At 35.8% G+C, this 17909-nt stretch overlaps 2 protein-coding genes across 3 annotated transcripts in view; both read left to right on the forward strand.

The window, feature by feature from the left end:
• The first annotated feature begins 767 nt into the window (after positions 1 to 767).
• Positions 768 to 17909, forward strand: part of LOC110463181 — a 494021-nt gene continuing 476879 nt past the window's right edge. Inside the window, exon 1 of the mRNA XM_021517569.1 lies at positions 768 to 992. The gene's annotated coding sequence lies outside the window, so the exon portion shown is untranslated. The remainder of the gene's footprint in view (positions 993 to 17909) is intronic.
• The window catches only part of LOC110463180 (uracil-DNA glycosylase-like), a 34698-nt gene continuing 18416 nt past the window's right edge, over positions 1628 to 17909 (forward strand). Inside the window, exons 1-4 of one of the 2 annotated variants that reach the window (XM_021517566.1) lie at positions 1628 to 1667; positions 7378 to 7507; positions 12878 to 12936; positions 17024 to 17321. In XM_021517566.1, coding sequence (XP_021373241.1) covers positions 7384 to 7507; positions 12878 to 12936; positions 17024 to 17321 — 481 coding nt within the window. In that variant the 5' untranslated portion in view covers positions 1628 to 1667; positions 7378 to 7383. Of the gene's footprint in view, positions 1693 to 7377; positions 7508 to 12877; positions 12937 to 17023; positions 17322 to 17909 lie in introns of both variants that reach the window. The other variant, XM_021517565.1, reaches the window with a different exon arrangement.

Consider the following 17909-nt stretch of genomic DNA (forward strand, 5'->3'; position numbering starts at 1 on the left):
CATACAGTCTGGTCGCTATTATCCATACAGTCTGGTCGCTATTATCCATACAGTCTGGTCGCTATTATCCATACAGTCTGGTCGCTATTAACTTACAGTCTGGTCGCTATTATCGATACAGTCTGGTCGCTATTAAATACACTAGCATGTCCAAAGGTGCTATTTACAATCATTGTTTATATTATGTTTAAAAACACAAATGTTTTCGTTAATGTGTGTTTTGTATTTATAAATCATTGAATTATGAAAAAATATATAAACCATGTGTCAAAGAAGATCCGTGAGTTAATTATTGACATAATCTGTGACATTGTCGACCTCGGGCCGTGATAACCGCACTGATTCGTTATATTTTAATGTGCTTTGAGGTTTCATTTCTGGAATATTTCAAGTTCGTATACGTAATGCAGGTTGATCTATTAATACACTTATTGTTTTGTACCCACCTTCGTAATGATGATCGTATACCGAAAACATGTCTATGATCACAAGCATGTCATGATCTTTAATAATTTGAATTGCCTCGCTTAAATTCGGCGATCGCTATTTCAGGAACCTATACAGTAAATAGGTATAAATGTGGTATGAAAGATGAATGGAAGACTTCTTTTATTTATTTAACAGTGATAGAAACACAAAAGATGTCTCCGTTTAAAAAACTGTTTAACAGGCAGGTAATGAGTCCAGTATGAATTGTAGGACAAGATCATGAGCAAAATATGTCACCGAAAATGTGCCTTTGTCAAGAGGGTTATTTAAACAGACCATAGAATATATTGAATCCGAGATAAAGACATGTTAAAATTAGATTACGTAAGGGTCGAATGCATCTAATGAATATTCATGATTTAGGGACGCCATATCCGACTTAGCTACATTGTACTAATATACTTCCTTTTTTCTAGCCGAATTCAGTGTGGTGAAAGACGTGTTGAGCGGACGAGCATAAAAACCTGAAGATTGTCAAAACAAAGGTGTAAAATCATCAACAAGTAAGTCAAGTAGATATGATAAAATATGTAAACTGATTCGTAGTTTGTATATATTTAATCAAGAAAAACGAGATCTTATTATCAAAACCACTATAAATGTGATCTGTACGTGTTGTCTGTTTTCAGGGACGCCATATATAATCATGACGTCATTGGTTGGTATTACACTGCCCTGATCTGTCGTGATGTTTTGTCCGGGTATCACGTTCTACCGTCTCAAACCGTAATTACACGATATACCACGGAATTAGATTATCCAAGTCCGTGGATATACACAACATAATACGTACAATGGAAGCCATTTTAAATAGTTCCAGTTATAACTTTTTAAAAATGAAAGCGAAAGTTAAAGGGGCATCACGCTAAAGTAACTTTTTTTGTTTTGTCTTTTTTTTCAAATACTACATAAACATATCAAGTGAGACTCCTTATGGAAAATAACGATCGGATTTGACTGAAATAGATTTATAAAAATGATTAAATCTAAGATAATCATCGGTATTTCTACCTGTCAGCTGACAAACGTTTTGTTCAGGGATTTCCCTCTACTAGCGCATGCGCACCATTTCTTTGTAAACAAAATGACTGGCCGTGTGAAGTAAGCGAAAGAAAAGTGTTGTACCGTGTCAGCTACGAAGCAAAAAGTTGCCAAATGGTCAAAAGATAGTGCAGGGGGTACGTTACGGAATCATTATTACAGGTGGGAAGTATTCAAAGGAGAAAATAACTGCCCTAGCAGTTAGTACGGTGCATGTATTCTTCCGGATAGCCGGTTAAGCTGAAATGAAATCGACAGAAATGCTTCTTCTTCTTTATACGAGGGCTCCATCAGTTTGATGATTATGCCATCGGGGGTCCTATTGTAGAGGCGTGAAGGGGTTATTTATAGTGATTATGGGGTGGTTTTTTTGTATTTTTTTTGTGCAAGGTATAGATAAAAAGTTAAAATCTGGTGTATGTACTAGTGTGTGATGAGGGCTTCAAGGGCTGTGTAGGGTAATAGTGCCTTGAAGTCCTCTAGTGTTGTGCATTGGACTGCTGCTAAGGGGAGGAGATTCCATTGTGTTACTGTGTGTGGGAAGAATGAGTATTTGTATGTGTCCTTTGTAGCAGATATGTGTTTGTATGCGTACGGGTGTACCTGTCTGGTGCGGGGGTCTACAGGTGTATATGTGTTGGGTTTAAAGCTACGATTCTGTGTATAATTTTGTTAAAAAGGATAATTCTAGTGTATAAGCGTCGTGTTGTAGTGTTGGCCATTGAAGTGTGTGGATCATGTCTGTTACGGAACTAGTGTTGTGGTATCTGTTTTGTACGTAGCGTGCTGCTCTTCGTTGTGTTTTTTCTATTTGTTTAATTTGGTTTGTGTTGTGTGGATCCCAAATGGAAGAGCAGTATTCAAGTTTAGGCCTAACTAGTGCTTTGTATGCATGTTCTTTTATATGTGGTGAGTTTATTTTCAGGTTGCGTTTGAGAAAACCTAGGGACCTATTGGCATTGGCTGTGATATTGTTTAAGTGTTTGTCCCATCGTAGGTTGTTTTGTAGTGTTAGTCCTAAGTATTTGCTTGTTTCTACTTTGTGTAATGTGTGGTTGTGGAGTTTGTAATCATGGTGTATTTTGTTGCGTTTCGGTGTAATGTTAAGTATGTTACATTTGTCGGGGTGAAATTGCATTAACCAGTCTGTCTCCCATTGTCCTGCTGCATCGAGGTTGTGTTGTAGTTTTAATGTGTCTTCTTTGTTGTTTATTGTCTTGTATATTATGCTGTCATCTGCAAATAGTCTAAGTGTGCTAGCGCTGTTTATGTTATGAATAAATATCTAAAACTATTAATCACGCTAGTGTCATTGTGTGAGTTTGAACACAGATGAACTTATATATATAATTAGTTTAATATGTTAATGGGCATGTATCGGAGAGAGTTCACTTTGTTTTATAATTATACAGTGGTTTATGCGAAAGGACTGGTTAGTTTGATTTTGCCAAGAGGCCCTCCAAGGGATAACTGTTGTGATGGCCACGGCGTATTCTGTTCTCTCCTGTGTGGGTACTCGTGATCGGGGTCAAATGAGATACGCGTGCGCTATTAGATTTACCACGGAATTAGATTAGATCCAAGTCCGTGGATTTACATAATTTATAATATTACCAGGATCAGTAAAATGGTATGATTTAATTATATTGCTGAATTAAACGATTTTGTTTTGTTTTGACATTTAAGATTTAAATTAGTACTAATATGAATACCCGGCCTCCTCTGGCGCGACGACGCAATATATTACAAAAATCGCTCTTCGTCAGAAAGCGACGTTATCGCAGCTAGATTAAAAATGTCAAAATGACGGACCAGTATGAATAATTGAGGAAGGAGAACCTACTTCTAGTAAATAGGATCGCATAACATTTTTTGTTCAAATCGTATTTTTTCAACAGTTCATGTTTTCATTTGATGTTGACTTAGAATGTATGATCATGTAACAACCTTTTCTCTATAAAGACTTAATTTTCGACTTCAGATAGAATCGGAATACATATTGAAAACAGGGGAACAAATATTTGATTCGTTGTAAAAATGGCGCGTGCTGCCGATAACTACGGCTTCTGTTTCGGACAAAAGGAACTGATTAAAGAAAAGTTGTCTCAACATAAAAAGGTCTATTTACAAGTATTCTTTAATCTCTGTAACGTATTGATAAAATATAATTATCAAGTATCTCAACACTTTACATATCTGACACATATTCTACATGTACACGTAGTGGTTTTGCCATACAGTTTAGTGTGTGTGATGGCTAATATGACTTACTAAGTGTTAGCGTATGGAGACAGTGAAAGTGGGAAAGAGAGTAAACATACATTTATATGCATGGTCTAGAAAAAAAATTTGGCCAAAGACATTGAGTTGTATAATGTAATAAATAAATTCACAAACATTTCCTTTTTTATTCGCGTGTAGTTTGTCATTGCATAAATGCACTTTATGTAAACATTTGAAAAGGAATATTCGTCTCGTGAATATTCCTTTTTACAGAAAGGTTTGTCCCATGGTTGAGGGAAGGTGTTTAGCCCCGTACCATCTGTACCGGTCACATTCCGGTACTAAATTCAATATACCGGTATATTTATATATATCTACTTCATGTTTATGCCTATTATCATTGTTGACATTTAATTGTAAATGTATGACGGGAGAAGGCTGTGATAAATTGTAAAAGCGTGTGCCCCCATCCCTTGTTCAATTTTATTGGCAACAAATATATGTTTAAAGCTAAATACATTTAAATACTGAATATTGGCAAGTGTGGAATTAACTTCTGATGATGAATAATTACTGTTCAATAAGTTTGAATACGGGCTTAGAAATCATATTACTTGGTTTCATAGTGCGGTAAGAAGTTGCAGTTGCCTGGCGGCCCCTCTCTGGGGGCCCCTTTGGAAACTGTTTCATCTCGCTCAGACCACTTGTGTTTACTGCCTAGTCAGGTGACGTTATCGGCACTATTTTTAGCAGGGCTTTCCCGAACAATTCAAGTGGTCAAACTGGACATTTGGAACGGACTATGAATATGGGGATAGCGAGGTAACATAAGTGGAAGTGCATACAATACATACATTCATTTTTTAAAAAATGGCTCTTCACGTGATGTCCCTTTAAGTCTGGGATTACAATGGCAAGTCATAGTGAGAACAGGTCCTAATTAATATTAGAAATATGTTAAAACTTCTAAATTAATCTTCTAATATTCACATAGATCTATTAAACATATTTTTCTAGTAAAAAAAAAGATTCACTTTTGATATATTATAAACTCATTTTCTAACACTAATTGATAAAGGTATGTTTTATGGCCTACATGTCAAAACTTTCCAGTGCACAATATTGAGATCAGTTGAAATAAGTCCGTGGTTTAGGTCAAAACTAGTGAGATTTTTTTCTCTGAATAAGGAAGTGCTAGATTAGTGAAACATTTAAAACAAATAAAATACTGCATTTAGCATAGTAGTATCTCATTTATATTTTTTCTGTCTATACTTACTTACTATAAACCACAGGGGAGATTTATCGTCGTTATTTTCAGGAATTTTTAGGGAGGTTTGAACATGACATGATACAGTTATCGACTTTTAAAATAAAATAAAAACACAACATTTCCATTATTATTATTATCAGTATGATATCATTTTTTTCTTAATCCAGTTTAAAAAAATATGGGTTGTAAAAAAATATTTTTAAATCATCAAAAACAATAGCAACCAATTCAATTTTCATCTTTCATGAATCTTATTGTGAATAGATTGCCTCATTGTGAAAAAGTTATATTTCCGTATTTAGTGCCAGTGCCTGGTTTCGATTTTATAGCTACAAGTTACGTTTCCGTTTTGGTAAATCATGCATCTGGTTTTCATATTCTGTAATGATAAAACAGCTCTTATGTGGCTGTTAAATGTTTATACCAACTGTCATCAAAGATAAATAAGCAACTAACCCCCACTAGACAGGGATCCCTGGTTTGATTGATTCACACAGGTAGAAGGAATTCATTCATCACCAGTCAGAGTTGAACCTGCTGTACCCCAGATAGCTATATGCCCAACCATATTTTGGAAGGATGTGGAATGTTTTATTAGTATTTTCTATCCTCCTTAAGGGCTTGGCCAAGTTCGATGACCACTTTCAGCGGACTCCATTTGGCAGAGTTATGGCCCCTTGAATAATGAAAAACGTCATTATCTGCCGCACTTCGTTTCCTTGCAATTACTACAACAAATGTTAACCGATTTACTTCAAACATGGTCATATGGTTAAAAGCCTTAAGGGCTCGGCCTAGTGTGATGACCACTTTCAGCGGACCCCAGCGGAGTTATGGCCCATTGAATAACGAAAAACGTCATCTGCAGTTTCCGCTTAATAAATCTAGCAAATATTAGCCAAATTCCTTCAAATTTGATAACAATGTTTGTGTTCATCTGTCTTTCCACCGTCTTTCATTTACCGTTATATAACCCCCTTGTGTTAAAATCATCATTTTCATACCAAGAACGGTTGTGTCAAATTGTCATATGAACATCAATATTTTAAGGGATAATTACTTTATATTTTGACAGGGTTTTATTGCATGTACCCGTCTTCAGAAGGAAAATAGTTATTTTTTAAAATTATTTTAGAAAGTCTTACGTGTTACCCGTGCCCCATTTCATCATTGTTTTGGTACGTACACAACCAAGGGGTATCAAAGATATAAATACAACCATGATAACCCTCATTTAACACTGGAAAATACGTTAAATTCACTGTACTTTGGAATGTACTTTTTTGTGACGCTATTTCCGCCAACTCTGAAAAACCAATTTGGATTATCTCCCCTTAGCTTGGGCATAGCTACCCAAGGGCCGTTGGGCATCCTCTGCCTATAATGATTCTCCGGAATTTGTATTAAGATTCAAAGTGCGCCTTTTCGCCGATGACTGCCTACTAAATTTGAACATATAGCGCTATTGTTCAGAAAGTACTGGAGGGATGTTTCACGCGTAGGTGATGCATTTTAAAATTTTGAACTTATCCATCTTGAATATTGGGTGTTGCGGTGTTTGTTAGTGCTTTTCACATAAAGTAATGGAGCAGTCTTTCTAAAATTTCACAATGGTTCATAGCGATGCGTATCTAAATTTCGCCAGAGTTTTGTCAGGCCCTGACACCAGACTTGAACGGCCGATTATCCTTAAGTCTGGTGTCGCCCGCCGGCAGGGTACATGTATTGAGTGACAACCATGGAGCACAGGGGCACGCAACCACTATTATTATTGATCTTGTCAGATTTTTAGTCGCTGGGTACTTGATATCCCAATACAATTGTGTTTGGATATAACGTACCAGGGATTTTCAGTCTGGTTTCGGGGTACGGTATTGAATGATATCAATGGGGCACAGGGGCACACAACTACTATCGATATTGATCTTGTCAAGCCGGACTAGATTAAACTTGGATTTTAACTAGGGTAGAGAAATTTGATCTAATGAAGATTGGGCCTCTTGTTTAACCTTAGCTTTATAGGTTTTAATGGAAAGGTAGCAACAAGGACTCTTTTACACTTTCAGGTTATTAATTAATTTTATTCTCTTAGAAAGTAAAAAACTTGTTTTTACCATTTCTGTACAAAATTTGTATAAAAAATCACAGCATGATGCAATTACTAGTGACCTTTAAATTAATTCATTTACAGAAAGAAAAACAATGTCAGGCTGGACTTGATCAAACTTGGATTTTAACTAGGGTAGAAAAACAAGATCTGTAGGATCTTGTAACATTGGTGAATGTCAGCATCCCTCTGGGATATCTTTGTTTCATTTTATAGTCCCTCTTGTTTTGTTTCATTACATTAGTAAACCATGCCAAAGGGTGACAGTAAAGAGAGAAAAGGGAAAGGACCGGCCCGGAGACCTACAGCCCCACATGTCCTGTCTGAGGATCTGGACCAGTCTGATACAGACGGGTCAAACTCTACATCAGAAGGTAATGTACCAGAGAATGTATGTCTTGTTTGAGGACCAGGCAGATACAAGTACAGCCAGTATGATCGTTGTATCAGAAGGTAATGTACAAGAGAATGTATGTCTTGTGTGAGGACCAGCCAGATACAAGTGCAGCCAGAATGATCTTTGTATCAGGAGGGAATGTACCAGAGAATGTCTGTCTTGTTTGAGGAACTGACAGATACAAGTGCAGCCAGTATGATCATTGGATCAGGAGGTAATGTACCCGAGATTGAATGTCTTGTTTGAGGAGCAGACAGATACAAGTGCAGCCAGTATGATCTTTGTATCAGAAGGTAATGTACCAAATAATGTATGTCTTGTTTGAGGAACAGACAGATACAAGTACAGCCAATATGATCTTTATATCAGGAGGTAATGTACCAGAGAATGCAAGTCTTGTTTGAGGAACAGACAGATACAAGTGCAGCCAGTATGATCTTTGTATCAGGAGGTAATGTACCAGAGAATGTATGTCTTGTTTGAGGACCAGCCAGATATAAGTACAGCCAGTATGATCTTTATATCAGGAGGTAATGTAACAGAGAATGTATGTCTTGTTTGAGGAACAGACAGATACAAGTACAGCCAATATGATCTTTATATCAGGAGGTAATGTACCAGAGAATGCAAGTCTTGTTTGAGGAACAGACAGATACAAGTGCAGCCAGTATGATCTTTGTATCAGGAGGTAATGTACCAGAGAATGTATGTCTTGTTTGAGGACCAGCCAGATATAAGTACAGCCAGTATGATCTTTGTAACAGGAGGTAATGTACCAAAGAATGTATGTCTTGTTTGAGGACCAGCCAGATACAAGTGTAGCCAGTATGATCTTTGTAACAGGAGGTAATGTACCAAAGAATGTATGTCTTGTTTGAGGACCAGCCAGATACAAGTGTAGCCAGTATGATCTTTATATCAGGAGGTAATGTACCAGAGAATGTATGTCTTGTTTGAGGACCAGCCAGGTACATGTGCAGCCAGTATGATCTTTGTATCGGGAGGTAATGTACCAGAGAATGTATTTCTTGTTTGAGGAACAGCCAGATACAAGTGTAGCCAGTATGATCTTTGTATCAGTAGATAATGTATCAAAAAATGTATGTCTTGTTTGAGTAACAGCCAGATACAAGTGCAGCCAGTATGATCTTTGTATCAGAAGGTAATGTATCAGAGAATGTATGTCTTGTTTGAGTAATAGCCAGATACAAGTGCAGCCAGTATGATCTTTGTTTTAGAAGGTAATGTATCAGAGAATGTATGTCTTGTTTGATTAATAGCAAGATACAAGTACAGCCAGTTTGATCTTTGAATCAGAATGTAATGAATCGGTGTCAATCAAACTTTCCAAATTTAAAAAATAATTTCCTTGGAACAAAATTTTATTTCTTTGAGCAATACCTGAAATGTCTGATTCTAATATTCTGTAGGGGTGGGTAGTGCAAGCAATTTTTATTTTGCAATGTATCACAATATATTGTGCTCTTAGAAATTAAGTACATTTATAATGATTTTACACATTAGTAGAAATATGTTAAGTAAGTATCAGGTCAGCAATTAAATTTGGAAAAACTATTTTATATAGTTTTGGAAGATATCACACCATGCATGCTGCTTTAGGATAAAATTGACCAAATTCCGTCCGACATCAATTTTTATTAGCTCACCTGGTCCAAAGGACCAAGGTGAGCTTATGCCATACCGTGGCGTCCGTCGTCCGTCCGTCCGTCGTCCGTCGTCCGTCTGTCAACAATTTCTTTAAACGACTTCTTCTTCTTAACCACTGATTGGAATTTAACTAAATTTGACTGGAAGCATCCTTAGGTGGTGGGGAATCAAAATTGTACAAATGGTGGGGCTGACCCCCCAGGGGGCTGAGGGGCGGGGCCATAAAGGGTTATTTGGCTAGATTGCTATAAACGACTTCTTCTGTAAAACTATGCCATGGATATCGATCATATTTGGTCGGAAGCATTCATGGGAGGCAGGGATTCAAAATTGTACAAATGGTGGGGCTGACCCCCCAGGGGGCTGAGGAGCGGGGCCAAAAAGGGTTATTTGGCTATATTGCTTTAAAGCGACTTCTTCTCTGGAACTAAGTGATGGATATCAACCATATTAGACTGGAAGCATTCCTAGGTGGTGGGGATTCAAAATTGTACAAATGGTGGGGCTGACCCCCCGGGCTAAGGGGTGGGACCAAAAAAAGTTTATTGCCTGGAAATGGTTGAGATCCCCACCATATAACCACATATACAATTGCTGAGTATAAAGAGATGAATGCACATATGCTTCCAGGATGGCCTTGGGGACTGCCCCACCCTTGCAGACTTAACCCCTGGGTCATAACTTTGAAACGGTTGAAATCCCCACCCCAAAACTATATATACAAATTCTGGGCAAAAAGAGAAAAATGCAGTCATGCTATTAGAATTGATCCTGGGGTCTGGCCACAACCGTAGGGACCTAGTTTCTGAGTCACAGCTTGGAAACAGTTGAGATCCCCACCCCATAACCATACATAAAATTGCTGGGCATGAAAAATTGAATACAGATATATATGCTACAAGGATTGGCCTTGGGGTGTGGCATATTCCCTTGGATCTCATTTGGAGAATATTCTGCCATGATTGCTTAGATATCCAGGTGGGTGATACAGGCCCTATGGGCCTCTTGTTTTGAACAACTTCTCCTGGATAAACAAAGGACCTAGGGTAAGGATATTTAGCCAGTAGCGTGCTGGTATAAATGGTTACCAAGGTTGTTCAAATGAACGACATTTTTCTATGTTCCAGGTCACAGGGTTCATTATACATTCTTGTATAATCAAATCTTTAAACAACTTCTTCTGAATGGTGAAAAGACCTAGGGTGATGGAATTTGTCCAGTATTATGCAAGGTCACAGAGGTCAATTGTCTTTAAAAAACCCACCATTAAAACAATCTATGAGTAACCAGAGTGATGATATTGAGGCAGTAATTTAATAGGATGAAGGGCTTCCAAGATTGTTCAAATGATCGTGACCCATATTCAAGGTTATAGGGGTCATACATACATTAATAACTTAATAATAACTTCTTCGGATTTAACCAAATGGCTAAGGTGATGATAATAAGCCGGTAGCATTCTGGGATAGAGCGTTAACAAGTTTTTCAAATAAATAACCTTCACCCATTTTCAAGGTCACAGGGGGTTAGTTGGCTTGAAAAACCTGAATAGCCAAAAACTCCAGGGTGATGATATTTAGCTAGCAACATGGTTTGTTGAAGTCAATCATGTTTATTCAATTGAATGACCTTCATCTATATTAAAGGTCACCGAGGTTAAGTATGTTAAAATCTTAAGCAACTTACCCTGAATAACCAAAAGGTAGAGGGTGATGATGTTCAGTCAGTAACATGCTCAGCATACCTGCCAAGTGACCCGATTTCGTCGGGTTACACCCGGGATTTTAGCCCTTCACCCGCTTTTATAACTTCACCCGCCGGGTTACGATTTTGACCCGGATTTCGTCAATTTCACCCGTTTTCACCCGGAATCTTTCCGTATATTAGAAGTTACCGAAGTCACTCGGAATTCTCTAGACTTTTCCATCCTTCTTCACAAGAAAGACGATCTATTTCCTGTTTCCGTTTCTCACCAACAGGTAAGTTGTGAGTTGTTTATATACGTACTAGAACTGTTTTTACAAATGTTTATATAAAGAACGTTGTTACTGAACTTGCCGACAAGTTATTAGTCAGGTTTTTAACGAATAATTGAGTTGTATTTACGTAGAATAGATCGTATTTTGAAGGTAACGTTATGTCTTCTTGAAGGAAGAAGTTTTTATCGGGACTTGCAGGTTCTACTACACGAATTGCTAAAAGAAAAGATAATTGTACACATATCAAATGTCGTAGGAAAATGAGTTATAGTGTACAAAGTCCCGTGGTCGTGGACCAAACGCTGCATTCTGCCCTCTAGTCAAAAACATGCACAGGCATTTGATTTGTTTCTGTCAATCAAAATGATCCTTACAATAAGAGTTCAAACCCTACTCGTATAAAACTGATATTTTATATGAGAAGGGTGCAACTTCTTGTTGTCAGGACCATTTTCATTGACAGAAACAAAATGGTATTTTATTTGAGCAGAATGTGACATCTTATTGTCGGGACCATTTCAATTGACATAAAAAAATGCCTGTGAAAACACAGTATCATATTTATCATTATGAATTAATTTTATAATTTGTGTTGTTGACAAATCTTTTTATTTTTCAGCTTTGAATTTGGTATTGTGGATGAGGATCAGCTAGATCTGCTGGAAGAACAGTTCAATGAATGTAGAATGTAACTTTTACATCATTAAAATATTTAAGTTATAATTTAATATCTATTTTTTTTATATTTGTTGCGAAAAAAGCCGTCGCGCACTATGACCCTCTTTTTAATTTTCAAAAAAGGGTCATAACCCTCTTTCAGTATGTCCAGGGTTGGCAGGTATGGCTCAGTTGTATAGCTTTCAAGTTTGTTCAAATAAATGAACTTTCACCATAGTCATACTGTATAACATGAAATGTTCGTTGTGTACAAACTTTCATTGTTGCTATGGAAACACGAATATAAATACAAGGAATATTTCTACAACTCGAAAAATATACACAACGAAAATGTAAAAATTATATTTTCAATCAAAAATGTGCACACAAAATTATAAAGATTATATGACAATATGTGGTTAATCATGATCATGTAACAACAGTGAAGACACGTGTTCCTATTCTAGTTTATACGATTTTACATTTACGTGTGATGTTGACACAGCGAATCACAAACGAATATATTGAAATAATTGAACAATTCATTTAAAATAAAGGTATGTTTTTACAGAAATGGACATGTGTTATCAAACTGTTGTATAGACATCATTTAGTATTGATTAATTAAGTATGTGACCAATCAAGTGAAACGATAGACCTACTAGGCATCTTGAGAACAGGTCAGCACGGTCACCCATGAAGAGCAATCAAGTTTGTTCAAAAGAATGACCTTGACCAACTTTCAAGGTCACATGGTCAAATGTGTATACACCATTAAACGACCTCATCTTATTTAACAATTAAAATCAATTGAATGACCTTGTTAGACTTGCAAGATCACAGGGTTCAAATGTGTTGAAATCTTTAAACAGGTTCTTTTGAATAACTTAGAGACATAGATCCTGATATTTTGCCATTAGATTTATTTTAATCCATATTTAAGATTACAAGTTTGAGATTAATATCAGGTGAGCGAGTGAGCAATGCAGGCCCTTTTGGCCTCTTGTTAGTATATCTCTGAAATATTTTTTCTTTCCATCCAGTAGATGACACTCCTGAGCAATCACGGCCGAGCAGGATGATCCGACCAAGCACTGCTAGTGTAAGTTTATCACACAGTACTGTCACTCTAGTAGGGAGATATTTATCAACTGGTCTGTAAGTTTTATCTGGCATGTCCCCAGATTTGTCCAACTGACCTCTCCTGGTCTGGCAAAGCCTTGTTTTGCAATAAGAATTGTTTAAACACTATGCACTGTTCACTGTGAAGGCCGGGCAGACTTCTTAAAAAATATTTTGGTAATTCTTGTGAAGTCGGGTGCACTTGAAAAATACCTTCGCCTCTGGGTAAATTTCTTTTATCCTACTCACAGGTATAAATAATGCCATGTGCATGTGCTTGTATATAGTAACATCGTAGTTACTAAGACTAAACACTCTCGTCTAAAATATGTCTTCCGCAGCTTCGACTAAGGTACAGGCAATCGCCACCCCGTGACAGAATTCCCTGTATCAATGGTTTTGTGTTCCGATAGTAACCATTAGCAACAGTTGATTTAATCATAGCCTCGTGACCCGCTGGTATGACTTCACATACTATAATAGCCTCGCGAAGCTCACTCAAACTGATCTATTTTCAAATTGACAGCTTTTAATAACTATGTAACGGTTAGTACTCATAATGTGCGACCGTTGTAGTCATCTCTGACAGAAAATTTGTACATAAATATGCCACATAATAGCAAAACCTTTAGGCCTCAACCCAAGTAGATCAGTATGGAACACGGAACGTTCTCGTCGCAGCACTGACATATATGAAGGTATTGTCATGATAATGCTGTGCTTACAATTTGATTATATAATTGCAACCTGGCCACCGATCCCTGATATATTACTTAATTGGTATGTTACCTGTACATGTGCCAAATCAAACAGGTTTGACCAGGTGGTTGGTCCAACTAATAAATCTGTAACTATAGTTTCAATCCACCTTCTGTATTCTGATACATTACAGTTGAACTTCTGTCAATGTGGCCTACATACTTGCCTCTGCTTTGAATAAGGTCAAAAGAAAATATACTCATCCGGAGGTTTGAAAATATAGGAGGCCATAAATAATAAAACACTTGAACCTGGAACTGCGTGAGGTCTCTCAAAAACCATTAAAACTTGTACAATCACCTTCCTATCCGTGCCAATAAAAATCATCGTGAATTGTCTTCACCTAACCTCTAGTCGACAGCTTAAGTTGGTCAGTGATGCAGATACTCAGATGTAAAGTAGAACTATCTTACTAAACTATGTTTGAGGATCCTGTATATAACCACATTTATGTATGATGGATTATATTCTGATAGTAAGTTCCCTTATCCCTGTATATAACCACACCTATGTATGATGGATTATATTCTGATAATAAGTTCCCTTATCCCTGTATATAACCACATTTATGTATGATGGATTATATTCTGATAATAAGTTCCCTTATCCCTGTATATAACCACATTTATGTATGATGGATTATATTCTGATAATAAGTTCCCTTATCCCTGTATATAACCACATTTATGTATGATGGATTATATTCTGATAATAAGTTCCCTTATCCCTGTATATAACCACATTTATGTATGATGGATTATATTCTGATAATAAGTTCCCTTATCCCTGTATATAACCACATTTATGTATGATGGATTATATTCTGATAATAAGTTCCCTTATCCCTGTATATAACCACATTTATGTATGATGGATTATATTCTGATAATAAGTTCCCTTATCCCTGTATATAACCACATTTATGTATGATGGATTATATTCTGATAATAAGTTCCCTTATCCCTGTATATAACCACATTTATGTATGATGGATTATATTCTGATAATAAGTTCCCTTATCCCTGTATATAACCACATTTATGTATGATGGATTATATTCTGATAATAAGTTCCCTTATCCCTGTATATAACCACATTTATGTATGATGGATTATATTCTGATAATAAGTTCCCTTATCCCTGTATATAACCACATTTATGTATGATGGATTATATTCTGATAATAAGTTCCCTTATCCCTGTATATAACCACATTTATGTATGATGGATTATATTCTGATAATAAGTTCCCTTATCCCTGTATATAACCACATTTATGTATGATGGATTATATTCTGATAATAAGTTCCCTTATCCCTGTATATAACCACATTTATGTATGATGGATTATATTCTGATAATAAGTTCCCTTATCCCTGTATATAACCACATTTATGTATGATGGATTATATTCTGATAATAAGTTCCCTTATCCCTGTATATAACCACATTTATGTATGATGGATTATATTCTGATAATAAGTTCCCTTATCCCTGTATATAACCACATTTATGTATGATGGATTATATTCTGATAATAAGTTCCCTTATCCCTGTATATAACCACATTTATGTATGATGGATTATATTCTGATAATAAGTTCCCTTATCCCTGTATATAACCACATTTATGTATGATGGATTATATTCTGATAATAAGTTCCCTTATCCCTGTATATAACCACATTTATGTATGATGGATTATATTCTGATAATAAGTTCCCTTATCCCTGTATATAACCACATTTATGTATGATGGATTATATTCTGATAATAAGTTCCCTTATCCCTGTATATAACCACATTTATGTATGATGGATTATATTCTGATAATAAGTTCCCTTATCCCTGTATATAACCACATTTATGTATGATGGATTATATTCTGATAATAAGTTCCCTTATCCCTGTATATAACCACATTTATGTATGATGGATTATATTCTGATAATAAGTTCCCTTATCCCTGTATATAACCACATTTATGTATGATGGATTATATTCTGATAATAAGTTCCCTTATCCCTGTATATAACCACATTTATGTATGATGGATTATATTCTGATAATAAGTTCCCTTATCCCTGTATATAACCACATTTATGTATGATGGATTATATTCTGATAATAAGTTCCCTTATCCCTGTATATAACCACATTTATGTATGATGGATTATATTCTGATAATAAGTTCCCTTATCCCTGTATATAACCACATTTATGTATGATGGATTATATTCTGATAATAAGTTCCCTTATCCCTGTATATAACCACATTTATGTATGATGGATTATATTCTGATAATAAGTTCCCTTATCCCTGTATATAACCACATTTATGTATGATGGATTATATTCTGATAATAAGTTCCCTTATCCCTGTATATAACCACATTTATGTATGATGGATTATATTCTGATAATAAGTTCCCTTATCCCTGTATATAACCACATTTATGTATGATGGATTATATTCTGATAATAAGTTCCCTTATCCCTGTATATAACCACATTTATGTATGATGGATTATATTCTGATAGTAAGTTCCCTTATCCCTGTATATAACCACATATATGTATGATGGATTATATTCTGATAATAAGTTCCCTTATCCCTGTATATAACCACATTTATGTATGATGGATTATATTCTGATAATAAGTTCCCTTATCCCTGTATATAACCACATATATGTATGATGGATTATATTCTGATAAAAAGTTCCCTTATCCCTGTATATAACCACATTTATGTATGATGGATTATATTCTGATAATAAGTTCCCTTACCAAGGTTCACCAGGACTGTTCTTTATTTAGTCAATGTTGACTTCATCACTGTCATCTAAGAAACCGAGCAAGCCCACTCAACTATGATCTTTTTATAGCCAACCTAATAGCTTAAGCAGAGTGTCCATGTGGGCATTCCTGTGACGATTCTTATCATTTTTTACTTTTTTTGTTCCCTATATCAGAACTTACGTAGAATATTAAATACAGATCTAGCATGGTATGATGGTGTTATTGATGTAAACTTACTCTCTGATGGTGACGCTAGTGTTTCTTCAGATTATATTAATAAAATTGACAAATCAGTACAAAAATTTTAATTCTCTGTTTCTGTATTTATACCCTCAACCCCCCTTTCCTTTCTCTCTGACCCCCCCCCCCTCGAATCCTCGATTTCACTGTGATATGTTTCTTAATGTATATTATGTCCACAACCTGCCTCGACCTTAACGTATAATGTCTTACCCTTTTTCTGAAATGAATTGTATATAATTAAACATAACCTTTTTTATTTGCAGAGTCAGGAAAACATTCGTAAGCACCATACAGATATGGTATCTGAATTAAGTGAAATGTTTTCACTTAAATCAAAAGAATGGCGTTCTATTTGCTGCCAAGTTAAGATGATGCAGTATCTGTCGACCAGAGATATGGGTGATGTAAAAGAGATGTTTGGTCTGTGCGAAACCTTGAAGAAGAAAGGAATCATCAAGTATGGGGAGTACAGTACATTACAAGACATTCTTGTTAAGTGTGATGTGGAGGCAGGAAAGACCATTGATAAGTACACAAAGAAAATATGTGGGGAAAGTGAAGGTAATATTTATTGTATGTTATTATACATTCAAAGATACTGTATTGAAATGAACATAATATTGGGTTCCAGATTTTGTCTTGTTTCATGATAACTAAATTTTATTTTACTTTCCACTTTTACTTTTACTTTACTTTTCAAATCACCCATTGTCTGTGCTCCGTCCATCCGTCCTTTAACAATTCTTGTTAGTGCTATTTCTCAGATAGAGAAACTAGAGGGATATTTCTCAAATCTAACATGTAGGTTCCCAATGTAAACATTTCTTAGCGCTTTTTGGGACTGATAAATAACCAAGATGGCTCATAAGTAGATCAAAGTACTAGAGGAATCCTTCTTCAGCATGGTAATGAGGGCAAAGTTCAACATTTAAGTGCTAGTTGGGGTCAAAGGTCAATATAGGTAAAAACCTTTAACAATCTTCCTCTCAAGTTCCATAAGGCCTGGGTCATGATATTTGGCCAGTAGCTACATGTAGGTACCAAAGTGCTATAAAGTGTCCTCATTAAAATGACATTGACCTACTTTTAAGGTCATATGGGGTCAAATATATTAAAAACTTCAAACAACAATATCTTAAGAACCATTTG

Source organism: Mizuhopecten yessoensis, unplaced genomic scaffold (genome assembly GCF_002113885.1).
Source record: "Mizuhopecten yessoensis strain PY_sf001 unplaced genomic scaffold, ASM211388v2 scaffold10871, whole genome shotgun sequence".
Classification (NCBI taxonomy): Eukaryota; Metazoa; Mollusca; class Bivalvia; order Pectinida; family Pectinidae; genus Mizuhopecten; species Mizuhopecten yessoensis.